Source organism: Ornithorhynchus anatinus, chromosome X5 (genome assembly GCF_004115215.2).
Source record: "Ornithorhynchus anatinus isolate Pmale09 chromosome X5, mOrnAna1.pri.v4, whole genome shotgun sequence".
Lineage (NCBI taxonomy): Eukaryota > Metazoa > Chordata > Mammalia > Monotremata > Ornithorhynchidae > Ornithorhynchus > Ornithorhynchus anatinus.
The window spans coordinates 13,017,457-13,045,185 of NC_041753.1; the positions used below are offsets into that span (position 1 = coordinate 13,017,457).

General features: G+C 48.0%; 1 protein-coding gene across 2 annotated transcripts in view; it reads right to left on the reverse strand.

The window, feature by feature from the left end:
- FRMPD1 (FERM and PDZ domain containing 1) overlaps positions 1 to 27,729 on the reverse strand; it is a 215,217-nt gene that overhangs the window by 60,299 nt on the left and 127,189 nt on the right. The window contains exon 3 of one of the 2 annotated variants that reach the window (XM_029055232.2): positions 12,704 to 12,808. In XM_029055232.2, the coding sequence (XP_028911065.1) occupies positions 12,704 to 12,804 (101 nt within the window). In that variant the 5' untranslated portion in view covers positions 12,805 to 12,808. Of the gene's footprint in view, positions 1 to 12,703; positions 12,809 to 27,729 lie in introns of those variants that run through there. The other variant, XM_029055236.1, reaches the window with a different exon arrangement.

Below are 27,729 nucleotides of genomic sequence, written 5' to 3' on the forward strand. Positions count from 1 at the left end.
ATCTGATTTTGGCCATAATGGAACTACTCCAGGGCTAGCTCCAGGACATTTGGACATTTGCGGGAAAGTGGGTCTCTATCTGTGTTCATCTCAACATCACCGATATTAGAAGCAGGGTGGCCTAGTGGCCAGAGCCCGGGGCCTGGGAGTCAGAAAAATCTGCCTTCTTAACCCCGGCTCTGCCACCTGCCTGCTGCGTGACCTCGGGCAAGCCGCTTAACTTCTCTGTGCCTCAGTTACCCCATCTGTAAAATGGAAATTAAGAATGTGAGCCCTATGTGGGACAGGGCCTGTGTCTAACCTGATTATGTTGTATCTCCCCCAGCGCCTCGCCTCTCAGGACGGCACCTGGAGAGTTTCCAGTCCTCTACCAGTCTCGGCTACGGGAGGGAGGGTCAAGCAGAGGCCCCTCCGCTCCGTTCCTAGCTTGGCCAGTGGCTAGCGAACGGAAGGCCGTCTGCTACGAGTCAAAGCTCACCCGTGCTGGGCAGGGGCGGCACGGGAGAGAGTCGAGGGCGGGGACTCGAGTTGACCGCGCCCAAGGAGGCGATGGGGAACCGCTTCCGGATTTTGACCGTGGAAAATCTATGGATCCACTAGCGGAACGACTGCAGGTGGAGAGTGGGGCAGCCCGGGAGAGATGTCCACGGAGTCGCTGTGGGTCGGAGACGACTCGACAGCGTAAGAAAGGACAAGACCCCGGCGCTTAATGCAGTTCCTGGTAGATAATAAGCTCTCAACAAATACCATTAAAAAACAAACAACAAATAAAAAAGAGTTTCAATGTGAAATCTTCTAGTAGGCAAGGTCCAGACTACAGGCCGCCTTCAAGGAGCTTACAGTCTCCCAGTGGGCCGGGACTGTGTCTACAGCTCTACTGTATTCTCCCAAGCCCCCAGTACAGTGCTGGGCACACAGTAAGCACTTAATAAATATCGCTGATTGACTAATATTACTTAATTTATTCACGCACATGAGGGTGCTTTATAGATATAGTTTAATAGTGATGATGAAGAGTACGCTGAGGGGTTTCTAAAGCTGTCAGGGGTGTTTTTGTTCAGGCCAGAGCGTACTTCAAACGACAGTTAGGAAACTCAAAAGAAAAGCACAGTAGGAGTTCACCCAAGCTATTCTGCGGTGGAATAACACATTATGTCTTCAGTACCGACTGTGATAATTTTGTCATTCAAGGTCCCCCTGCTCCTTCCTTGCTGGACGCACCGTCTCCTCTAGCAATGAACAAAGACAGGTTTGGGAGCTTATTTTGTAAATGACTTTGCTGCTGACCCAGCACCAAAAATATTGTTAATAATCGGAATGACGCTATCCGTTAAGCGCTTACTATGTGCCGAGCGCTGTTCTAAGCGCCGGGGGAGATACGAGGTCATCGGGTTGTCCCACGTGGGGCTCACGGTCTTCATCCCCATTTTACAGATGCGGTAACTGAGGCACAGAGAGGTTAAGCGACGTGCCCAAGGTCACACAGCTGCCAAGGGGCGGAGCGGGGATTAGAACCCACGACCTCTGACTCCCATAACAAGCGGCAGAACGAAGTGGGACCGGAGTCCTTCTAAATCTCTCTTCCGAAGAGCCCTCGATTAACCAGGACTGAACTTCGGGCCCATCGAATCTGTTCTCACTGGCGCACGTCTGACAAATGGCAGTCCCTGTGAGCTCCATCTGTTTAAGAAATGCCATGCGAAGACCGCTTCTCAGCCCACAGGTCTCCCACTTAATAAATCCCGATTATGCCCCCAGGCTTCACGGAGGATGTTTATAAATGACAGTCTACAGAAAAAAGTTCATTTTTTGCTGCCAATTTTGTCAGTGTCCATAGAGAAGGGTTTCTTTCAAAAGTATTCCCAAGTCTGGAGAACAAAGCACACAGGTGCGACTTCACCCAAAACACCTTGTTTTTAGGATGCCGAAACTGCAAACATTTTTATGTCAGCAAAATATTTGTCGGGTCTCATAAATGAATATAGTTAAGTTTCTGGGGTTTTGTTTTTTTCTCAAACTACAGTATCCCTAACTCTGTCCCGGGAATCACGTGAGTCTCAGCTTTACCCTCCAAATTAATGATTGCCCCCCCACCGCCCCACCGCCTAACATTCTACACGCAGCTCACCCACTAGGTGGGCAACAAACACCGCTGATGGATTCAATTTAAAACACCAGCACACTGAAGGAAACACTTCCCTCGGGGTCGTCTGGTTGTTCCTCCCTTCCCCCGGTTATTTTCAGGCACCTGGGTATCATTCGTGCTCCTCTGCTTTCAAACGCCTCCGAGGGCAGAAGAGATACACTTAAGCTACGACAGACTATAGACATTTTCGAACTTCAATTTGCAAATTTCTTTAGACATGCTGAAGAAGTATTCCTAGCAGGGTCTCTCACCGATGCCTTTCCTCCTTCCCCCAGATCCCGAAACACACCAAGGAATTCTCCTCAGGACCTAGGAAAGGGTATGGCTGCCACTGTCGGCTCCCCAGAGGTCCTGTCTCCAGGGTAATTCCGACAGAGACGGGAAGTCCTAACAACAGGATAACAGAAGCCGCTTCTCCTCCCACCTGTTCCAGCTGCTGCTGAGCTTACTGGCCTCCTCAGAGGCCTTGTCGGAGCAGGAAGCCAAACAAGAGACCGCTCAGCCCTGACAGGAGCTGCTGCCGTAATAATATGCCCCCTTATCGTGGTTGGGATATCCCCACAGGTACTGGTCCCCCTGGTGAAAACCCTCTGGCATAAAAGATTTAGTCTAGTCCTTAATATGAATTCCCTGACAACGATTAGAAGGAACGGCAGTCGGTGAAATACAGCCGGCCGGCTGGAGATGGACCGCTAATTGTTTGGCTCAAGCCGTTGCGTTTCGGCCGTGAACCTAGTGTGGATGTATCAGTCAATCACTGGTATTTATTGAGGGCTTGCTGGGTGCACGGCACTGTGCTAAGCGCTTGGGAGAGGTTGGTAGATGCACTCCCTTCCTACAGTGAGCTGACAGTCTAGATGCACTGGGCAATTCCTTCAAGCCGGGGTCCCAGAGCTGTGGCATGTAGGGAATGCCGACCGCATCCCCGACAAGCCTGTCGGGAGCTGCCGTGGCCCGAAGTAAAGCTGCTCTCACCCCTTCAACCCCCCAGCTCCCTGGTCTTCATCGAGGAAATCGGGATGGAGCCCTCGGCAGACCTGCCAACTGGGCAGACGACCATCCGGCCCACGGAATGGTCCATTCCGGCTTTGGAGGCAGAGCTCTTGACCAGCCAACGCGATCATCTGAATGGGAAAAATGGGAGCGTCCTCTGCAAACGTTTTACGACTACCTTCCACCTATCCTATCCCCTACGAATCCCTGTCGCAAAACATCAATCAACGCTATTTATTGAGCGCTTACTTTGTGCAGAGCAGTCTGCTAAGTGCTTGGGAGACTACAATATGCCGGAGTTGGTAGTCAGGTTCCCCGCCCACAGTCAGCTTAGAGAAGCAGCGTGGCTTGGTGGAAAGAGCACGGGCCTGGGAGGCGGAGGCCGTGAGTTCTAATCCCGGCTCGGCCACTTGTCTGCTGCGTGACCTTGGGCAAGTCACTTCACTTCTCTGGGCCTCGGTTTACCTCATCTGGAAAATGGGGATTAAGCCTGCGAGCCCCCGTGGGACAACCCGATTACCTCGTATCGAACAGTGCTTGGCACAAAGCGAGCGCTTAGATTATTATTACAGTCTAGTGTTACGCTTTAACAACATCAGTCAGAAATGGACTGTGTCAATACGCATGGACCGTGCCGACATATGTGCATATACCGATCTTCAATCAGTGGAAATTGACTGGATGGCCGCTGTGTGCTCGGGAGAGTACAACTGACGTAAAAGACGTGATTCCTGTTCTCAGCGAGGTTATAGCCGAGTACGATGAACAAGTCTAGTGAACTGTGGGGAGGCAGGGTGGCCTAGTGAAAAGAACATGGGCCAGGGAATCAGAGGACCTGGGTTCTAATCCCAGCTCTGCCACTGGATTGCTGTGTGACCTTGAGCAAGTCACTTAATTTGACTGGTCCTCAGTTACCTCATCTGTAAAATAAGGATTAAATCCTATTCCCTCCTATTAGACTGAGCCCCAGGTGGGCGGGGACTGTGTCCAACCTGATGACCTTATACCCACCTCGGGGTTCAGGACAGTGCTGGGTAGATAGTATGCGCTTCACCAAGACCATTAGCAACTCTTAAAATTACGAACCTTGGGCAATGTAACTTCAATAAACCAGCCGTATTTGACAAGAGTTCTCTTCTCCTTCCTTATCTTCTGCTACCTTCTGAGGGACCTCCCCCAAATCATAAATACTGCTCTCCATCCCTTAGTTTGGAATGGCGGAATGAGTTCCTGAGGCCGCAAAGGATCGGGGCGGGGGGGGGGGGGGGCAGAAGGAGAAGAGAGGAAAGAAATGAGGGTTTTGGGATGGCCACCCCATCTTTTTCTTTTATGGAAGTAGGGAAAGGACCGCCATCGTATTCCCCGAGGTAGCTTCGGTGATCTTTTCCCGCACCGTCTACCTGCGCCCCTCCCATGCTGTCATCTCATTTCCCCAAACCTCCTGGTCACCACCTCCATCTTTCTAGTTAGAGCCCTACCTCTTCCCGGGCCCTCGCCCCTCTCGATGCCCAACAGCCCCTCTGAATCTTTCCCTCGCATGCCTCTCTCTCCTTTCTCCCCGTCTATTCAAATATTTTTCATTTGCAGAACATTTCCGAACAGAACTAATAAATGCTGCAGTGTTTATTAGTGCAGAGAGTGAAATGGCAGGGCTCAGTGAGTGGGAGGGGATTAAATCATTTCCTGATTTTTAAAATTGGTCTCGAAACAGGGTTTCAATAGGGTTTGAAGAGGTAGTGTGATTTGGAACGATGGCCACTTGCGGGCTTCTACAGGAGAAAGATAAATCAGTGGGGAGGAAGGACTGAGTCATTTTGGGGAGATGGGCTAACAGACTGCAGTGATTGGAGGAAGGAAGAGGCATGGGGAGGGGGGAAGATTGGGTCTATTATTCATATCTATTCTCATGCTCTTAACTACGGTACATTTGTCCATGTATGTTTACTGTCTCCATGCATACCGACTGCACGCTTCTTAAAGGGAGGGGTGACGACTATTTCTTTTGTGAGCCTTTCCCACGTGCCTAGCATACTGCTCTGCACGTAACAGGAGCTCAATAGATATTATTGATACGATTGTTGAGAAAACACTCGCACAGGTTGGCTCATTTCAATTCCTAACCGGCTCAGAAGCTCAATGTGCTTCTCTGCAAACTGGGTCATACCAGCTGATAGGTGATTCTCTGCCCCAGGCCAACCAACTGTTTTTCCCCCTTATTCGTTTATAAAGGCCTGCTCTATCATACATCAACAAATGACAGCTGATTGCCTTTGACTTTCTTTCGGTTACCATCAGGATTGCCGAATGCGGAGAACGATTTACTGATTTTCAAACTTTTCTGCTGACATAATTTTATGTAATATAAGATGGCAATTAGGCATCAGTTGTGACATTTGTTTGGCTCTTAGTTAGGCAATGCAGGGTGCCTAGAAAACAGAGGTAGAGCTCTGCAGGATGTGCTAACCTGGGGGTGAAAGAAGGGATATGGGGGGAGAACTTGAAATTGTCTAGAAACCATAGAGAAACCACCCTCTTCACCCCCAACGCAGGCCACCCGACGGCCCAGCCCCGGGCGGGGGGAAAAGAAGTTTCCGGCCCCTGAATCAAGCAGCTGCCTACCCCTACCTCACGGAGGGTCAGATGAAATTGGAAGGGAGGGGGGTGCGGGGAGGGAAAAACTCCCCGGGGCTTAAATACTATAGAAGTTAAAGCTTTAAGAAGGCTCCTTTGCTTCTGGGGGTGGAAAAGCCGGGGGATCCATAGAGAAATAAAGATGGCTGCCACAGAGACAGAGAGGGATGGGGGTGGTAGGGACTCCGAACACGTATGGTGACCATCTTGATAAAGAGATCTCATCTGGGCACTATCTTGAATGTCCCAAGTGGCGGCCTTCTTAGGAAAGTCAGAGGCACCCTTGCTGTATGCTGCCTGAGGTGCCTGTTTTATCTTGATTAAATGTTCGAAGCTGGCTCTGGGTTGGGGGAAGATAGTGGGGAGAGAAGGAGAGAGGGGAAGATGTAGTAAAGAAAGGAGAGAGAAGGGTGGGAGGAAGAGGAGTAGGGGGTGGAGGGGAAAAGAGAAAGAGCAGGAGGGAAAGAAAAGAAGAATGAAGAGAAGGGGAGATGAGTTGGGAAGAAGGGCAAAGGGGAGTGTCCCTCCCCTCTCTTGTCTTATTCCCTTCCCTTCTTCTTCCTCCCCTTGCTTTACATCCGGACAGACGGAAAATCTCAGGTGCAGCATCAGAAAATAGGGTAGGAAGAGGGGAGCCGAGAACCCCTAAGGTTTGGGAGGTGTAGGAGCAGCCAACTCGAGTGAGGGCCGGCAGAAGCCGGCCACCGGGATCCCCGGTGCTGAAAGGAGGAGGGCGAAGCAGCAGCAAGCAGCTCACCTGGACGCAGCCGTCGGAAGAGGCAGGTCGTTTACCGCCCGGTCACGGTCGGGAGGAAGAACCCTGGCTCAAGTTCCACCGCCGAGTGGTCAGGGAGGGCTGAACGCCTTCCCCTACTATTCCAGAAAATGGAGTTGTTCATTTTCTGTCGTGGCCCCAGCAGTCCCGGCCACCCCGCGCGCCTCCGGCAGCAGGCCTCCGCGCAGGGAAGCCGCTGGGCCGAGGTACAGAGCAAACGGGATTCCTCCTGCTGCTGAAGGGGATGGCAGCTGCTTGAATTCACAGACAGTGAAACATTTCTACGGGCTTTACAGACACAACCCAATCTTTACAGTCTGTCTGTGAAGTTACAGGCGGTTGGGAAACCCTAGTTAGTACCCCCCCCCCCACCATCATCCTTAAATTCGTCCATATAGTCTATCTCACCACTATCTCACCCTCAACCTGTGTCCTGTCTTCTCCAAGTCTCGATGACCTCCTTCGTACCACTCTCTCCTCAGAGGCAGGGAAAGGTCACCCCCCCGGCCCCGGGCCCTGGAGGGAACATGCCAGGGATAATTGAGCTCGTGGGCAGGGGTTATCACTGTTTATTGTTGTATTGCTCTTTCCCAAGCGCTTAGAACAGTGCTCTGGACACAGTAAGCGCTCAGTAAATACGACTGAATGAATGAAAGAGCTCCTACTGGTCTTGGGAAGGACAGCTCCACAGTGGTTTCTCAGAGTAATTGCCGCATTTAAGCCCTGAACCATGCACCCCCCAGGGAGTGAACAATATGTCCACCGAGGAAGTAAACTGGAAAGATTCCTGGGAGCCCTGCAGGCTACAGGAACCCAGGACTGCACTCTAGAAGCACGCAGAAGAATTCATAGCTTAAGAGAACCATGTGGCTTTTCTTCCACTCTATTGAAGGAAGCAGCACGGTCTAGCGGAAAGAGCCCGGGCCTGGGAGTCGGAGGACCTGGGTTCCTATCCCGGCTTTGCCACGTGTCCGCTGTGTGACCTTTGGCAAGTCACTTAACGTCTCCGTGCTTCGGTTTCCTCCTGCAAAATGGGATTCGATTCCTGTTCTGCCTCTAATTACACTGTGAGCCTCACGTGGGACCCGATGATCTTGTATCTACCCCAGACCCTAGCAGGGTGCTTGACGCGTAGTAAGTACGTAACTAATACCGTATTATTAGATCTCGCAGAAGGAGTCTGGGATTATTTTGGGGTCTGCTCCTCTGAAATCTCCCAAGTAAACAAAAGCAAGTCCTAAAAGTGGGCGCCATTTTCCGCCCCCAGGCTGCCTCCTTCCCAAAAGGACATTTTTTTCCCCCCTGATGACTCTAATCCCGGGATCTGAGCAGGTAACTGGTTTGGGATGAAGCTTTTCTATAAAGTCCAAGAGGAGATGATTTAGTTTCATTTTCTCCCCCCTACTCCAACAAATTAATCACTTCCTTTTTACCTCATGTGCTCTCATGGTCCGCCCCTCCAGAATTTCTTCTCTCTGATCCCCTATCTCTCATAGTCACCGGAAAGTACCCTGGTTTCTTTCAAGCCATAACTGCTTCCAGAGTACAAGATCTATCCTCAGAACCTCGTTCTCTCTCTTTAATGGAGAGAACGGCTACAACAAATGTGAGGAGTGGAGAGGTACAGCCAAATCGGGCCCAGGAAAGTACTCTGCACACTATGGCCATTCAATAAATACCTATTAATGATAACCATCGGCTAAGCCTTTTGGAACTGGAGGGAGGCCATCAGAGGAGTCTGCCGGGTGGTCGCCATGCAGGGTAGCTAATAATAAAACTATTTCCCCAAGTCATAACAACTTACTGCTACCAAACCGAGCCGACCCTTTATATACTTCCGTAAAAATATTAATTTCGTTTGGTTTTTTTTTTAAAAAAGGGCAATCTACAAATGACAAAGTGTACTGCCCAAGATCCTCTCGTGAGGTCAATATAATCGTCCAATCAATGGGATTTAAAGCAGTTACTATTTTTACTTTATTTCACTTTGCTGTATTTTACAATATTTGAGTTTGAATCAATGTAGATAATCATTCTTCATTAAGATTTCATTAAACTCTGAGGCCTTTCTTCCACAGGAGATCGAAGTCGGGGCTACTCAGTTGTATGCCATCGAACTGGGGCTAAAATGCTGACCACCCTATAGTCGATGTTATTCCAGGCAGATATGGGGTGAAAAACCTCCCACCAGAACGCAGTCGAGCGTCCCGTGAAAGTCCCGGGGGCCATGGCTGAACTAGATTCCCAAACCAGACAGGATCAAAATTGGGATTTAATTAGTACCAACAGATTGGAAAAGGTCATAACAGAAAATGATAACATCAAGGTTTACAAGGTAATATTTAAAGCCACGGAGGTTCAAGAACCTCGGGCCAAGCAGATGATCCGGCTCCCAGGAGTCAGATCGCACGTGCTTTGACCAGCCAGCTGTCTGTCTGAGGGCTGTGTTCAGGGAAAAAGCGGGGGCGTAGAGTTTGGCTTAAAAAAATAAACCCATATTAAGATAATGGTCAAATTAACTAGCTTCCTTTTTACCCCAGGTAGAGCTGAGGTACAGAGAAATAAACAACCACATGACGATCTCTTCTGGCTGGGTTTCAGGGTCAGCAGACAGAAGCACTCACCGCAGCCAGTTGCCTGATTCGAATAGTAGCGGTCTTAGGAATAGCATTTATTAAGTGCTTACTGCGTGCGGAGCACCGTACTAAGCACCGGGAAAGACTACACCCGTGGGATTTCGACGTGGCTCTTGGCCGTCCAGGGGTTCACAGTCTAAGAATATAAGAGAGGAGAGGGGGCTGACGGGTGGCGGGGACATAAGGAATTACAAAACAGCCTTCACTCTGCCCTCAGAAGAAGTCAGCCCCAACGTGGGCAGGGGAGAGCTTTCCCGCGATTGACAGAGGAGCCAGCTTCCCCCCAGAATGTTCCAAACAGTTCCCGGGTGAGGGCGGGGAGGGTGAAGGCTCGCCACCCGCCAGGCCCGCAGCCGTACTGACTAACAATTTCAGCTACTACGATCTTACTATACTGGAGCTGGGGGGAGGTCTGAAGTGAAGGGAAGGGTAGGACAGCAGGCAGTCAACAGAGACCTGAGGCTGAAATCATATAATGGAAGCCTTTAGCATCATTAATCGATCAATAGCATTTATTGAACCATTAATAGCTTAGGTAGACTTGATCCCTACCCTCAAGGAGCTTCCAATAAGAAAAAAAGGAGGAGAGGAGAAGAAAGAGAAAGCTAAGGGAGCCCTTGAGACTTCTATTGCACTCTTCCAAGGGCTTACCTATAGCGGTCAAAGAATGACCCTCTTTTTTCCTCTTCCTTTTCGAAGAGGAAACTCCTCCCCCAGAGGGAGCCTGTCTCTGCTTCATTATCACGGACTCGCCCTTCTTTCTCTGGCACACACCGTTAGCGTTACTTAAAATTCCGTGGTGCCAAAATCATATTTTATTACCATCTCAGAAAAGTGGGCGGGGCAGGAATGTGAATAAAAATGGCAATTCTTCTCCCCACCACAGAGCAAGCCCTCCCAACTACCACCTCTGGACCACCTTGGTGTCACCTCGACTCTTTAGGCACTCACAACCACCCACAGGACTTCTGAAAAGATCTACGTCATATCCTACTTTTTAAGCACTTATTCATCCTTGTATCTATCTTTCCATTTTCTTCTTCTTCCGATTTTCAATTTATCTGTCTCTCCCACTAGATTGGGAACGTGGCTTCCAGGGTTGCCAACCTTTCCTATGTTCATGGGCGGTCCACAAAACTAACCCTAAAATTGGTCCTATCTATAAAGCCCAACCAAATTAATCAATGGTATTTGAGTGCCTAATAATGATAATAATAATGTTTTTGGTGAAGTGATTACTGTATGTCAGGCACTGTTCCAAACACTGGGGTAGATACAAGATAATAATAATAATAGTAATGGTATTTGTTAAGCGCCTACTATGTGCCAGGCACCGTACTAAGCGCTGGGGTGGATAACAGCAAGTCGGGTTGGACACAGTCCCTGTCCGACACGGGGCTCTCGGTCTCCATCCTCATTTTACAGACGAGGTACGGGAGGCACAGAAAAGTGAAGTGACTTGCCTAAGGTCACCCACAGCGGACAAGTGGCAGAGCCGGGATTAGAACCCATGACCTTCTGACTCCCAGGCCCGTGTTCTATCACCTAGGCCATGCTGCTTCTCAAGCTAATTGGGTGGGACACAGTCCCTGCCCCACATGGGGCTCACATTCTCAATTCCCATTTTACAGATGAGGGAACTGAGGTCGAGAGAAGTCAAGTGACTTGCCCAAGGTGACACAGCAGCTAAATAGCCGGGCCGAGATTAGAACCCAGGTCCTCCTGACTCCTAGGCCCATACTCTAGCCACTAGGCCGCACTGCTTCTAAGCACTTGCTCAGGAGAGTAAAATACAACAGAATCGGTGCCATTTCAATGCCTACAAATCTGGGCGGCCACCACTCTGTAGCAGCAGGACGTATCCCATTCGCTGAATTGTGGTCCAGTGGCCGGACCTCTTGGAGCACACATCGACTTCCTTGGATGAAACCTGGCTCCCTGAGAGGCACGGGACGGTTGTGGTTGCTGCAGAAATGGTTGAAAGCTTTTTTCCAGAAAGGTAGTGGAGGGAAACCTCCTCTCCTTGGTCAGTCAGTAGTAACTGCTCCAGGCCCAGCATTTGAGCCACACCATGCCCTCTCCCCTGCCCAGCTGGGGGAAGCAGCAATTCACCCGATGCAGCAGCCACGTCCATCTGGGGCAGATGAACCTCTTGCTGCCTTTTCTTTCTCCTCCTCCCTGCATCTGGGCCCTAGCTGCCAGCTCCCTCAGGCCATCAGTTTCCCCAACTCAGGTCAGCTGCCTCCTCTTCTCCCCCCAACCGCCCCCTGTTTTCAAATGTTGCACTCGGGGCTGGGCATCTGTTGGGCTGCAAGGCAGGGGGAGGGAGGAAAGGCGAAGGAGAAAAGAAGAGAAGTGAGAAGGGGCGGTCCTCCTCTTCCGTCTCTCGTCTCTCCCCTCTTTCTCCCTTTTCTTCTCTTTCCTTTTCCTCCTTTCCATTTTTCTCCACCCCCCGCTTCTTCCTCTCTTCTTCCTTCTCTCCCCCTTACCTCCCTTCTCCCATCATCTCCCTCGTCCCTTTTCCCCCTCAGTAATAGCTTCGATAATCGCAGTAATGGTATTCGGTAAGCACTTACCACGTACAGCCCGGCCTAGTGGAGAGAGCATGGGTCTGGCAGTCAGAGGATCTGGGTTCTAATCCTCACTCTGCCACTTAACTGCTGCTTGACTTTGGGCAAGTCATTTAAGTTCTCTGTGCCTCAGGTTCCTCATCTGCGGAATGGGGCTTCAATACCTGTTCACCCTCCTATGTAGACCGTGAGCCAAACGTCGGACCTGGTCATCTTGTGTCTACCCCGGGGTTTAGTACGGTGCTTGGCACGTGGCAAGTGCTTTGAGAAGCGGCGTGGCTCAGTGGAAAGAGCCTGGGCTTTGGAGTCGGAGGTCATGGGTTCGAATCCCGGCTTTGCCACTTGTCAGCTGTGGGCTGTGGGCACGTCACTTAACTTCTCTGCGCCTCAGTTACCTCATCTGTAAAATGAGGATTAACTGTGAACCTGACGTGGGACAACCTGATGACCCCGTATCTCCCCCAGGGCTTAGAACAGTGCTCTGCACATAGTAGGTGCTTAATGAATACCAACGTTATTACCACGACTATCGTTATTATTATCGCTATTATCATTATTAGCCAAACGCTGTACTAAAGGCTGGGGTCCCTTTTCCTCTTCTCCCCTCAGAGGCCAGGGAGCTGCTGCTTGAGAGCTCTATGGCAGAAAGAAACCAGCTGTTCACAAATAATAATAATAAGTATAGAAGCAAGCAGACGAATGGGAAAGGACACAAACAGCAGGTGATATTTGGCTTGTAATTTCACGCACCAAAATCTGGGAGCCAAGGAGAATAGCATGTGTCGTGTTCCAGAAATATCAAATTCTTTACGTTTCCTGACCGGGAAAGAAATTCTATACTCGTACTGGAATACACATGGACAGACCCAAGAGATGCGGCCCCACAGATGGCCTGTAGTATCACAACCGAACACTTGCGAATGGAAATCTCTGTTGAGCCTTTGAGACTTACCGGGGTGAATTATCCCGAGATCGCCGGAGCCATCTTGCAACCATTTGTTCTATCCTGTGTGCTTTGCGCGTTTGGAATGAACCTGGCTCCTGATCTTCCATTTACCTGAAGGTAGAACAGAGAAAATTTTCGTGAGAAACCAACCGAAGAAAACATTTTTGACTTGAATTTGAACAAATTAAATATATTTCCTAGTAAGCGTACCTCAATTTGGTCTATTTTAAATGAAGACTATGAATTAATGTGCAAATTAAAATCAGTTAATCATCTTAATTATGTGGCTAATGTTCCCTAGAATTAAGAGATTCAGCTGCCTAAAGGCGGGTGGTATGCAAATGAAATGCCAGGATCACAGAACGGTATTGATACGGCTTTTGGTCTGATACAGGATATAATTCTGTCATCCGCGTTTTAGATTCACATAGCTCACTTTCTGCACAGAGCCTAACTTCTCTGCAATTGTACTACCAAGTTAAAAGAAAGACTCTGAATTCATTTCATCCACCTGCGGGTTTTTAAAGGGCTTCGCAGTACCGATTTTCCAGACACTTCCGAGGTGAGGAAGGAGCCATACACCAATTTTATTACACAGAATACTTGCAGAGTCTCACCCAACCTAAAGCCATCCAGCGATAGATTTGGAACTCCATTCCTTTCCCCATTTCAGATTTACTCTTTCATCCATCTGGTTTGGTAATTGAAAGATATAAGTTTTCAGTTCAATCTGCTCTATTAAGAACCGCCGAAACATTCGACTCGGGAAGAATCCCATATTATAGCGCTAGTTTAGCAGACTCATGTCGACCACTCGGATTAACAGACAGTCTAGTTCTTTATTGTGATGACTGCTCAACTCCACAGCCAGCAGGGATTTAGAATACTGAATATACTTATTTTAATGCCTGTCTCCCTCTCTGTAAGCTCCCTGTGGGAAGGGAATGTGTCCTACCAACACCATTGTATTGTACTCTCACAAGTACTTAGGACAGTGCTCTGCACACAGTAAGTACTCAATAAATTCATTCGATCGTATTTACTGAGCGCTTACTGTGTGCAGAGCACGGTAATAACTGTAAATAACATCCTGCTTGGCCTGGGACAGTTGTCTGTGTATATTTGTGCGTGTTCTTCCTCTCCATTTAGACTGTGAGCCCCACGTGGCTATGGACTGGGTGATCTGATCGTATTGTCTCTAACCCAGTACTTAGCAGACTGATTGGCACATAGTGGGCATTTAATGAATACCACAATTATTAAGTGAGAGGCAGTGTGGCGGAGCGGTTAGAGCAAGGGGCTGGGAGTCAGAAGGTTATGGGTTCTAATCCCGGCTCCGCCACCTGTCTGCAGTGTGACCTTGGGCAACTCGCTTCGCTTCTCTGTGCCTGTTACCTCATCTGTAAAATGGGGACTGAGACTGTGAGCCCCACGTGGGACGGGGACTGTGTCCAACCCGATTTGCTTGTATTTACCCCAGAGCTTAGTACGGTGCTTGGCACACAGGGAGCACTTAACAAACACCATTGTTATTAATAATAGAGTGGGAAGGTGAGAGATTAATAAAGAAATCCCTTCTAGAGAAGATGTGATTACCATATTATTACAACCATTATTATTATTATTATGGTAATATGGCAATGACACGGAAATCATTATTATTATTTTATTATATAACGATTATTATACATTGTCCTTCTTATCTCAGCAGGGCCTTGAAGTTGGGGAAGGGAGTAGCAGTGGTCTACCAGATGTGAGGGGGGAGGGAGTTCCAGGCAGAAAGAAGGGTTTGGACAAGAGAGAGGAGAGGGTTTGGTGGCGAGAGAGAGGAGAAGTGAGGCTCTGTGCGGGAAGTGAGCTGAGTGAATCTAAAACGTGGATGACAAATTCATATACTGTACCAGACCAAAGACTGTATCAGGACCGTTCTGTGATCCTGGCATTTTATTTGCATATTACCCCGCTTTAGGCAGTTGAATCTCTTCCGCTTTAATTCAATCCCTTCCCATTCTGATGTTACTCGCTACATTTCGCCTGCATCATCTGTGCAGAAAAGATTATGCTCACGGTGACCTGCTGGGGTCTGGAGCTGCACTGAATTCAGGGAGCACACGGTTTATGATGTTCTTTAGTGGTCGGTGCAGGAGGATCTTGGCTGGGCTCTAGCTAGCGGTGAAGAACACTAAGATCCTATAATAGTTTCCATAATCAGCTCTCTCCCCTTTCTTCTTGAGGATGGTTAAAATGTTGAAATTCTACAACATTTCCTCAGCGTTACCTATGTTGAGAAAGAACCTACGGTGAGAAGCAGCGTGGCTCAGTGGAAAGAGCATGGGCTTTGGAGTCAGGGCTCATGAGTTCGAATCCCAGCTCTGCCACTTGTCGGCTGTGTGACTGTGGGCAAGTCACTTAACTTCTCTGTGCCTCAGTTCCCTCATCTGTAAAATGGGGATTAAGACTGTGAGCCCCACGTGGGACAACCTGATTCCCCTATGTCTACCCCAGCGCTTGGAACAGTGCTCGGCACATAGTAAGCGCTTAACAAATACCAACATTAACATTATTAGTGCCTGCGCACAGTTTCCCTTCCCCGCCCGTACCTGCCAACTGGTACACCATCAGATCAGAGAATTTTGCCATTCTTTATGGCTTGACTGCAGACGTGACCTCATTGAACGTGGGAGCGAAATCCACGTCTTCTTGATTAGGGAAGCTGCTCTACCAAAAATAGTTAACTTACGGACCAAAATAAACATCAGAAAAGATAGTTTTGTTTTATGAGTAATCAAATAACTATAATCTGATACAAAATGGCTGTCGGTAGGGTACAGGGCACCTGATCTATGGAAGGAACCATGCAACGATTGATATTGTGCTCAAAATCAAGGTAATGTCCCTGTTACCAACATGTTATATAATAATGATAATATAATATTATTATTATATAATGATAATAACACATCAGGACCCCCCTACTGTGTTGAGAAGAGTCAGCCCTGACACTATGGAGAGATTCTGAAGTTCCTACTATTTAGACAGGAAGCTAGTGTCAGGGCACTTCCATTTATATCGAAAAATACCACTGATGCTGAAGTCAAGGGTAGGGAGATGCGGAACTGGGGAGTAGTTTCCAGCTCTTTGTGTTCCTCCCCACTATCCCCAAGGCCACATTTCTATACACAGAAAATCTGAACACAACTCTTTCCAGTCAGGAGTGGGTCAACTATGACAACTGGGCCATTCTCTGGAGCAGCAGAGATAAGGCTGGGCACCATGAGGAACTGGGAGGGGTGGAGGTGTTCTCATCCCTCTGATGGGAAGGGGAAAATTGAGGTGGAATCAATCAATCAGCCGTATTTATTGAGTGTTTCCTGAGTGCGGAGCACTGGGGAAGTACAATACAACAAGTTGGCAGGCACAGTCTCTGGCCACAACGCGCTCACACTGTAGAGGGCATAAGGAGACAAGGAGGAAAGGACAAGGGGGATGAATGAGGAGGGAGAAAAAGGGAATCTGGGATGGAGGAAGGAAGGGAAGAAAGAGAGGAAAGAAGGGAGTAGAGGGGAAAAGGAGGGGCCCGTTCAAATTGCCTCACGATAGACAATTGGGGTGACACTTCCTAGAGGAACGACAAAGCGGTGGGCGGTGGGGGGTTGGAGTTGACAGAAAAAGAGGAAGTAGGGAACCCGAAACCCAGTCGAAACAACACGGGATGTGGGCGGGGGCGGGAAATCCAGTTCCAAGTCCAACATCGTCCTTCACGTTTTTCCATCCTGCTGATACACCCTATCGCCCGAGCCACCTTCCCTGACCCAACCCCACTGCGTCCCCTTCTCCTCCACCGTCGCTTCCGTTCTTTCCATCTTAGTGAAGACTGGACCTGCTATGACATAGGGAATGCCAGCCAGGAGAAAAAAAATCATATTTTGAAGTGACACGTGTCAGACATTTGCTTTCTCCGGCTCAACCTAGATGTCTTCTGTTCCCAGGAGAAGCAAGCGGTCCACAGGGTCAAAGGCAGCCGACATGTCGAGGAGGACGAGGGTGGAGTAGAGACTGCTAGGTTTGGGAAACGGGGGGGCATGAGTGACCTCGGTAAGAGTGGCCTTAATGGGACGAAAGGGGAGAAAACGGGATTGTAGAGGATCAAGAAAGAAGTTGGAGGCAAGGAAGTGGAAGCAGCAGGTGTACAGAACCCGTTTGGGAAGTTTGGACAGGACTGGAAGGAGGGAAAATGAGCTAGATAGAGCAGTGGGGTTCAGATCAAGTGGGGTGTTTTTTTGTTGTTTTTTTTTAGGCCAGGGGAAGACATGGACTTGTTTGTCCTCGGGAATAGGGACCATGCCTTGTTCTTTGTTTGTAACTCCCCACAGAACCTAGCACAGGGATGGGCAATTACTTCGGCTGTAGGACCACTTATCCAATTGCACAGGCTATTGAGGCCCAGACACAATAATTGCCCACTGTCTAGCCCAGGGGATAGTGTAGGGAGGAGGGGAGAGTGTTTCAGATGCAGAAATGGTGGTACTTTGATGGCAGCTCCTAACTAGCTCCAAACCCTGATGTGGATGCATACGGGGGTTCCTGACTCTATCCGCGACAGACTCAGATTCGGCTGAAAGCCTCTGCGGCTGGAAACACGGCAACTTCCATAAATGAAGATGGGCCGTCTGGATCCGAACCTTGGGTCAGAGCGAATGGGTCGACAGGCTCTATTTTGCCCACCCTCGCTAGATCAAGCAATTGCACTGGATTGATGGAGTAAAGGTGTTTTTTCATCCTTATCCTTTTGACTGGCTGCCCTTACACAACCTTGCAAAGAGCCACTGGTGCAGTTACATGAGACAAGTAGCAATTAAACGGGAAATGTTTTTAATTTTATTTATCTAACTCACTGCAAACCTATGGAGGAGGGGCTGGAGATGACAGGCTGGTGAAAAATTTTTGAGCCGTTAAAATGTTTATATTTCTGTGGGCTGATAAACATTTGCATTTGTTTGTAAAGCTGTAAGGCAAATTAGGTAGCTCCCTCAGCCTTATTTTCCTCTTCTATTAGGAAGAATAATGTTGATTTCTTACCCACTTCACAAAGGTATGATGGATTTGATGTATTTAGGGCCTCTCAGTGAAATATATTCCAGCCCAGTGAACGCTTGGTGATTTAATGAATGAATTTTATTAAGTGTTCTAATAAATATAGGGTTAGACAAATTCAAACTGTTATGAGAAAAAGATTCAGAAGCATTTAAGGGGCCAGCGCTGAAAAAAAAACACCCAAATGCCCTATCTCTCCTGTCATTTTAAAAAATGATGCACTTTTATCCAATCTTCACATACCAACTGTGTTTTCAAAGGCAAATAGCAGGTAGAAATAGAGAAGCAAGAGGAGAGAATTCCTCAATCCTTCCTAAATCAAATGAGAAAGAGTACTTCAGTGATTCTGTGCTGGGCAGAATTGCTCTCTCCTGAACAGTTGTTTGGGATTTTGTAATTTGATTTCTAAACCCTCCCGAATTAACATTATAACCTAGTAAAACCGTTTTTCATTACAGATCGATATATGCCGCGAAGCAAGCTTAACGGTTGCTGCACAGAGAAAATATTTGCATTTTGAAGGGTGTTGTTTTCATTTCTGATTATCCACTCTCTAGGTTATTTAACAGAGGAGATGGAGCACCGGATTAGGAGACAGGGGATTTAAACTCTAAAACTGATTCTGCTACTGACGACGTGACCTTCAGCAAGCCACCGAACCTCTCGGTTATTGATTACAGTTAATGATACTCATCCTTACCTACTTCACAGAGATGTGTAGAGATGATGATCTCAATTCTCACATACTCTGAAGGGAAAATAAATCCAAGAAAATAAATTTATGGGATAATGTGGTTCACAGGTGTGGTAAACCTGAACAGGCTGATGATACGCATCCATTTATTGTATCTATTTAAACACCATTGATCCACTCATTCCTACAGAGATGCGTTTTTATGTCCCCTGAACTATGGCAAAATTGTGATCAAAACATGGAAAAAATGCATGGTAAATATAAAGGAGCTACAGCAAACCTGCATGTGGCTCCCTGACCGTCTCAAAGAGCTTAACATTTTAAGGAAAGAATTTATACAAAAGCTGTGCGAAGAAATAATGATAATCATAAAAAACCCCTTCGATCCATACAGAGACGCACTTTTATATCCTCTGAAATATGGCAAAATTGTGACAAAAACATGAAAAAAATGCATGTTAAGCATAGCAAACCTCCTGCGTGGTGCTCCCTGACCGCCTCAGAGAGCTTAACGTTTTAAGGAAACAATTCATACAAAAGTTGTGTGAAGAAATGATAATAATGGCGTTAGTTAAGCGCTTTCTATGTGCCAGGCACTGCAGTTAGCACTGAGGTAGATGCAAGCAAATTGGGTTGGACGCGGTCCCTCTCCCACACGGGGCTCCCCTTCTTAATCCCCATTTTACAGCTGAGGGAACTGAGGCACAGAGACGCGAAGTGACTTGCTCAAGGTCACACAGCGGACAGGTGTCGGAGCCGGCATTAGAGCCCAAGTCCTTCTGACTCCCAGGCCCGCGCTCTATCCACTAGGCCACGCTGCTTCTCCTAAGAAAGCAGGTATGTGGGAAGGAATCAAATAAAGGAAAGAGAAGGAAGAGTGCTGCCTTAAAAATGTTTAAATACCGAGGATATTATGCAGGATGTTTCAAGCTTTGCTCTAGCCTACTGTTTTATCTCTGATGCTTTGCTTCTTTGTTCTCAATCTCTGCCCTGATGATCCTGAAGCCTTGTTTGTTTTTTTTCCTATACGCCAGATGGCTCTCCATTATAGTTCCTCTCCACATCCACTCTCCCAACAAGAATGTTAATAATCACTCTAATAGCATTACACATGATAAAACTGACTTCATCATGCTATTTCTAGAGATTTTGACTGCATTGGTATTTGGAACTAGATAGGAATCGGGCAGGCATTACCCCTGGAGGCCCTAGCCATTTTAGCATTATTCCCAGAACCAGGATATATGTCAGGGAAAACGCATTTTACTTTTCACACTGATGGGCACAGCGATGAAGAAGTAACACGCACCAAATGAGGCTGAAAACTTCGTTCTCCTTTTTGGATAATTCTCTCGATCGACCGATCGTACTTATTGAGTGCTTACTGAGCCCTGTATTAAGCGTTTATGAGAGCGCAACATAACAGAGCTGGTAGACACGCTCCCTGCCCACAGCGAGTTTACAGTCCCGAGGGGGAGACAGACATTAATATAAATAAATTAATTTTGGATAGGTACATAAGTGCTGAGGGAGGGAGGGATGAATAAAGGGAGAAGATCCAAGTTCGAGGGCAAAGCAGAGAGGAGTGGGAGAAGAGGAAGTGAGGGCTTCGTTAGGGAAGGCCTCTTGGAAGAGACGTACCTTCGATAAGGCTTTGAGGGTGGGAAGAGTCACTGTCTGTCAGATCTGAGGAAAGAGGGCGTTCCGGGCCAGGGGTAGGATGCGGGGGAGAGGTTGGCGGCCAGACGGGTGAGATCGAGATACAGTGAGTAGGTTGACATTAGAGGGGCGGAGTGTGAAGACCGTGGTGTCGTAGCAGGAGAGCAGCGAGGGAAGGTAGGAGGGGGCGAGGGGGTTGAGTGCTTTTAAGCTGATGGTAAGGAGATTCTGTTTGATGCGGAGGTGGATGGGCAACCCCTGGAGGTTCCTGACGAGTGGGGATACGTGGACTGAACGTTTTTGTAGAAAAATGATCCGGGCAGCAGAGTGGAGTATGGACTGGAGTCGGGAGAGACGGGAGGCAGGGAGGTCACTGATGGAGGTGGGACAGAATGAGTGCTTGGATGAACGTGGTAGCATTTTGGAGAGGAAGGGGCAGACTTCAGCGTTGTCGGGAAGGTTAAACTGGTAGGATTTAGTGACAGATTGAATATGTGGGTTGATACCCTCGTGCGAGTTGGGGGAATACGAGGGTTTCTTCTGGGATGCAAGATGCCTGGAAAACTTAAAAGACGATGCCTGTTCCCACGCTTAAAGGTCTGAAAGCTTTCGAGGTCTGACAGAGTTCTGAGTCAAATGAGAAACCGGACTTTGGTTCTACACAAGCTGTAACAATACTACTTACTACTACTAACTGCGGTCTTTGATAAGTGCTTACTATGAGCCAGGCACCGTAATAAGCGGGGTGGATGCACACCAGTCGGGTTGGACAAGCTATAATAATTTTCAAGAAAGGTTTATCTAAACCCTAACACTGTTTTTTGCCCACGTTCCCCAGACAGGCCCACTCGTCATTCAGTTTTTCAGAGCACCATTACCCAGTTGTGGAGGATGTATTACTTTGCAGAATATATTTTGGACTGGGTGGAGAGCTCCCCAAGAGAGCGAGTGTAAGTTGGGAAGAGACTGTGAGCTCCATGTGGGACAGGGACCGCGTCTGACCTGGTTAACTCCAGCCACTTAGAAAACGGTGCTCGACACATAGTAAGCGCTTAAGAAATACCTCGATGATGACGATGATGTCAAGAAACTGGGGGAACTGAAGCTGCAGTCCCAAGTCAGTGTGTGTTTGTCTGGGATCCCTAGTGGATCTGGACCCGCACTAATATATCCCCAGTGTGGAATGGACGAGGGGCCAGGAGCTTGGGGTAGGAGCGGGGAGGGGTGGCTCCATCATCCCTGACGCACTTCAGAGAACCTGCCTCCCATTTCTGTAGCATGGAATCATCTCCCCTCTGATTTCCCCTCTCCATTCTTTTCATAGCAATAATGACAAAGACACTCCTCCATTTGGGAGTGAAACGACAGGATCAAGTTGCAGTTTGGAAACGCTTTTCTCTGCGCAGCTCGGAACACACTACATTTGTCATCCAGGCTAATGTCCCCCTGGGGAAGATGGCAGGCAATCTCCCCATTTTATAGCTGGGGAATTTGATATCCAGAGAGAGTTGACATGAATTTCCCAAGGTGAGAGAGCCAGGCTGGAGAGACACCAGGAAGAGAATCCAAGGCCCAAGCTCCCTCACTGTTCCTTCCCCAAGATCGGGTTTACAGTTTCACCAAGAAATGGGGTAGTCACATTTTAACTGAGACTTGGGAATTAATATCTCCTCGGGCTTGAGGCAAACTGTGCTATACAGATTCCCGAATCAGAAAAAAGTGAAAATTCAGCACCTTCAGAGACTTGCAATTTACGGTATGACGAGAAAACCTTAAGAGCAGTTCCAATTTCACCAGCAGTTCCTTTTTTTAGTGAAGCATATCAAAGCCTCATCCCCAGTTGTGTAAACTTTCTCAAGGGAGAGGAAGGGACTGATTTGAGAAAGATAAAATAACAATGAAAGCCCCCTCGAGGAGTAGAACCAGGAAAAGATGAACAGGGTTCCAGTACATATTGATCAAGGGATCAGTTATGATGCTTCATACTGGGCATAGATCTCTCCGAGTGTTTAGAAATGACCTTTCTGCAATGCTTTTGCAATGTTGCTTCAGGAAATTAGCTCGGCCCAGCAGTCTCGTCGGGCTTATGAAATGGCAATAGGCAAATCTGCCATATTCTGGATTGCACAAATGCGGAACCCACCTAGGGGTAAGAGTTTCAATGACCAGGTCAGCCCCGGTCAACACCAACACTAGTTCCTCCACCTCCAAATTTTGAACCCTCAGGAACAGTGAGGTAAGGTAAGAGGGGGAAGGTGGTTGAGTGCTTTTAAGCTGATGGGAAGGAGATTCTGTTTGATGCGGAGGTGGAGGGGCAACTACTGGAGGTTCTTGAAGAGTGGGGAAACGCGGACTGAGCGTTTTTGTAGAAAAATGATCCGGGCAGCAGAGTGGAGCGTGGACTGGAGTCGGGAGAGACGGGAGGCAGGGAGGTCGGTAGTCAAGGTGGGATAGGATAAGAGCCTGGATGAACGTGGGAGCAGTTTGGATGGAGAGGAAAGGGCAGATTTTAGGGATGTTGGGAAGGTTGAACCGACAGGCTTTGGTGACGGATTGCATATGTGGGTTGAATGAAAGAGATGAGTCGAGGATAAGGCCAACATTACGGGCTCGTGAGACGGGGAGGACGGCGGTGCTGTCTACTGTGAGGGGAGAGTCAGGTGGAGGACCCGGTTTGGGTGGGAAGCTAAGGAGTTCTGTTCTGGACGTTTTAAGTTTGAGGTGCTGGTGGGACATCCAGGTGAAGATGTCCTGAAGGTAAGAGGAAATGCAAGTAAAGAGAAGGAGAGCGATCAGGGCTGGAGACGTAGGTTTGGGAATCACTGCGCAGAGATGGTAGTTGAAGCCATGGGATCGAATGAGTCCTCCACGAAAGTAAGTGTAGATGAAGGCTAGAAGGGGACCCAAAATCGAGTCTTGAGGGACTCCTACCTTTCGGGAGCGAGAGGCAGAGGAGGAACCCGTGAAAGAGACTGAGAAGGAGCGGTCAGAGAGATAAAAGGAGAACCAGGTGAGGACTGTGTCCTTGAAGCCAAGGTTGGGTAAGGCTTCTAGGACAAGGAGTTGGTGGACAGTGTCGAAGGCAGCTGAGAGGCCAAGGAAGATTAGGATTGGGTAGAGGTCATTGGGTTTGGCAAGAAGGAGATCACTGGTGACCTTTGAGAGAGCAATTTCTGTGGCCCGAAGGCGGCAAAAGGCAGAATGGAGGGGGTCAAGGAGAGAATTGGAGGAGAGGGATTGGAGAAAGTGTGTGGAGACAACTTGCTCAAGGAATTTGGAGAGGAATGGTAGGAGGGAGATGGGGCGATAACTGGAGGGAGCTGGGGGGTCAAGGGAGGTGTGTGCTTTTTTAGGATAGGGGAACATGTTTGAAAGCAGTGGGGAAGAAGCCATTGGAGAGTGAACAGTTGAAGATGGCAATCAGGGAGGGAAGAAGAGAGGGGGCAAGCGTTTTTAGAGACGTTTTACGGGTAGAACAGGATTTGGTGATAGACTGAATATGTGGGTTGCATGAGAGAGATGAGTGGAGGATAATGCCAAGGTTATCTCACAATAGGATTCCATTAACTTTTAAGTGCAGGGATATTTTTCAATTTGTGGTGAAATGGAAGAGATTTGTCCACGTTGATTAATTCCATTTTATGTGTATGTTTGTGTATTTGTGGAGCCCGAATCGGTCATTTCTCAGCCAACTTACTTGCGTTGTCAAAGCTGGTTTCTGGTGTGACTAATGATTAACTCTGTTTTTCTGTATCAGAGCAAGAAAATGCTCTGGCATCGTTATTTCCCAGTGGAGCTGGAGACTGGACCAAATTGTCTTGTGTATCAGACATAGCCATTGGGCTATATTTTTCCCATTCCTGCTCTAATAACTAAACATTTAGTTCTTTATGCCTGGTCCTAAATGTCAACTGACAATAGAAAAATTATCTATCTTTAATGGTATCTGTTAAGCTCCAGGCACTGTACTAAGCACTAGGGTAGATACAAGCTCATCAGGTTGGCCATGTCCTACGTGGGGGTCAGTCTTAATCCCAGCATTACAGATGAGGTAATTTGAGGCACAGAGAAGTTAAGGGACTTTCCCCAAGTCGCACAGCGGACATGTGATGGACCCAGGATTAGAATCCAGGTTCTCTGACTCCCATTAGGCCATGCCGCTTCTCGTTTGGAATCAATCTGTGGATTGGTTTTTCACACAGAAAGACTATTATACTGGGTTCCTATAGGCACTATTTCTCTGAAGAAGTCAATCCATCAATCAGTATTATTTGATTGAACACTTACTGTGTACAGAGCACTATACTAAATGCTTGGGAGAATGCAATAGAATTAGTAGACAGCATCCCCGCCCTTGAGGAGCTTACCGTCTAGCAGAGGAGCAGACACTAAAATAAATTACAGGTAGGAGGAAGTAATAGAGTATCTACTATACGTACATAAGTGCCGGGGGGGTTGTAGGTATTTAAGTGCTTAGTTGGTATGAAAGTGCTAATGTAGGAGTTGGAGGATATAAAGTGGGGAGACTACAAATTAATTGGAGAAGGCCTCTTGGAGTAGAAGCGATTTCAGAGGGCTTTGAAGACGAGCAAAGCTGTTGTCTGTTGATATGAAGTGGGAGGGCATTGAGGCACAGTGGAGGGTGTGAGCTAGGAATTGGCAGTGGGAGAGAAGTGTGAGGCACGGTGAGGAGATTAGCTTGAAAGCAACAAAGATTGAGTGCTGGGATGGAGTGGGAGAAGAGAGGGGATAAGTAAGAGGAAGAGAACTGATTGAGTGCTTCAAAGCCAGTGATCAGAAACTGCTGCTTAACGTCGAGAGGAATGGGCAACTCTTGATGTTTTTGGAGGCGTGGGGGAACATGTGCAGAATATTGTTTTAGAAAATGATCTGGGCAGCAGTTTAGTCTGAATTGGAGAGGGGAGAGACTAGAGCTGGGCTGTGACAAGAACCTGGACATAAGAAGGGGCATATCCTGGAAATGTTGTGGAGGAAGAGCGACAGGATTTGGTGACAGACTGGGGGTTGGAAGGAGGGACGAGTCAAGGATGACGCCATGCTTATAAGCAGGAGAGATAGGGAGGATGGTGGTGGTGTGGATTGTGATGGGGAAATTGGACGGAGGAGAGGATTTGGGAGGGAAGATGAGGATTTCAGTTTGGGACACATTGAGCTTGAGCTGCCGGTAAGATATCCATGTAGAGGTGTCCTGGAGGCAGGAGGGAACGGAAGATTGGAGAGAAGTCTGGGCTCATGACGTAGATTTCAATCAGTCAATCAATCAGTGGTATTTATTGAACATTCACTTTGCGCCGAGCACTGTACTAAGCGCTTGGGAAAGTAGACTATAATAATAATAATGCTGGTATTTGTTAAGCGCTTACCATGCGCAAAGCACTGCTCTAAGCACTGGGGGATACGAGGTGATCAGGTTGTCCCTCATGGGGCTCACAGTCTTCATCCCCATTTTCCAGAGGAGGTAACTGAGGCCCAGAGAAGTTAAGTGACTTGCCCAAAGTCACACAGCTGACAAGTGGCGGAGCTGGGATTAGAACCCATGACCTCTGACCCCCAAGCCCGGGCTCCTTCCACTGAGCCACGCTGCTTCAATAGAGTGGGTAGACACAATCCCTGCCCAAAAGTAACTTACAGTCTATTAGGAGGAGACTGACATGAAAATACATTACAGATAGGGGAAATAGTAGAGTGTAAAGATATTTACAAAAGTTCTGTGGCCTAGGGTTAGTATCAAAAATTCGAGTCACAGACATAAAGTTAGTAGTTGAAGTTGGGACAGTGGATGAGCTTCCCAAGGAGGTGAGTAACGAGTGAGAACAGAAAGGAACCCAAAACAGATCCTTGGAGAATCCCCGCAGTTAAGGGATGGGAGTCAGAGGACCAGCCAGTGAAAGAGACTGGGGAGGAGGAGTGGCAAGCTCTCTCCTCCCCCCGACTTTCCCATCACTACCCTTCTCCCTGTCGCACAAACTCACAACCTTGGCATCAGAGAAGCAGCGTGGCCTTCTGGAAAGAGCCCAGGCCCGAGAGTCGAAGGACCTGTCTTCTGATCCTGGTTCCGCCACATGCCTGCTCGTGTGACCTTGGACAAGTCGGGTAACTCCTCTGGGCCTCCGTTACCCCATCTGTAAAATGGGGACTAAATCCTACTCCCTCCTATTTAGACTGTGAGCCCCATGTGGGACGGAGACTGTGTCCAACTTGGTTCACCTGTATCTATCTACCCTCAGTGCTTAGAACAGTGCTTGGTACATGGTAAGTACTTAACAAGGGTAATAACAATCACCTTAATAATGATAATAATTATATAATAATAATAGTCCTTTACTCACTCAGTCTTGTTGATTCTATCTCCATGACATCTCCAGAATTGACCTCTTCCTCTCCATAAAAACTGCTCTCACATTGGTTTAAGCACCTACCACCTCCCATCTCGATCACTGCATCGGCCTCCTCACTGTCTGCAGTCTCCCCACTCGCCTGTCCCTACTTCACTCTGCTGCCCAGACAATTTTTCAAAAGAAACTGTTCTGCGCACATCTCCCCATTCCTCAAGCACCTCCAGTGGTTGCCCATCCATCTCCGCGGCAAGCTGAAACTCCTCACCCTTGGATTCAAGGCATTCGATCAGCTCTCTCTCGCCTTTACTCCTCTCCCACTCCAATCCAGCCCGCCCAGTTCGCTTCTTTAACACCAACCTACTCACTGTGCCTTTCTTTGGTTTCAGCTGACAGTCTAGCACTAACCCTATTTTCATAGCCCTACTGAAATCAGCCCCCCTCCAGGAAGCTTTCTCTGACTAAGCACTCAAACCCCACTTTATTTTCCCTTCCTTACCCACGCACTTAGTTCCACCCCCTAAGCGCTTCGGTATTCAACAGCCAGTTGCTTCCCTTACCTCCAACTCAACTCATTTTAATATCTGTCTCCCCCGCTAGACTAACAGCTCCTTGAGGCCAAGGATGTATCGTACTCTCCCAAGCACTTAGTACAGTGCCCTGCAAAGGTTTATGTGCTCAATCAATACCATCGATTGGATGACAAGTGAAGAACAGGAGAGACCTGTGTTTAGAGTTTCAGAGGCACCGGAGAGGTAGAGGAGCATTAGGATGGAGTAGATTCCATTAGATTTGATGAGAAAGAGGGTGTTAGTGAGTTTGGAGAGAGCAATCTCAGAGGAGCGAAGGAGGTGAGGACCGGATCATAGAGGGGCGAGAAGGGAGCCGGAAGAGAGAAAGCAATGATAGTGGCTTTATACAACTTGTTTGAGGTGTTTAGACAGAAACTGGAGGAGGAGGAGCTATAACTGGATAGCGCAGTAGGGTCCGGAGGTTTATGAACAGTATTTCATAGGAGCATGGAGTTCAAAAGGACTTTGGTGAAACATCTAGCCAAATTCTCTCCCCACTCCCAACCCTGCACATGGAAACACAGCTAACTGAAACGCATCTCAAACAGATTGATTTTTTTTTTTGACCTCCAAGGAATGAGATTCCATCATTTACCTTGGTAAACAGCCAAATGACTAATTAGCAACCTCTCTATCAGTAAATTCTTTGTTATTATC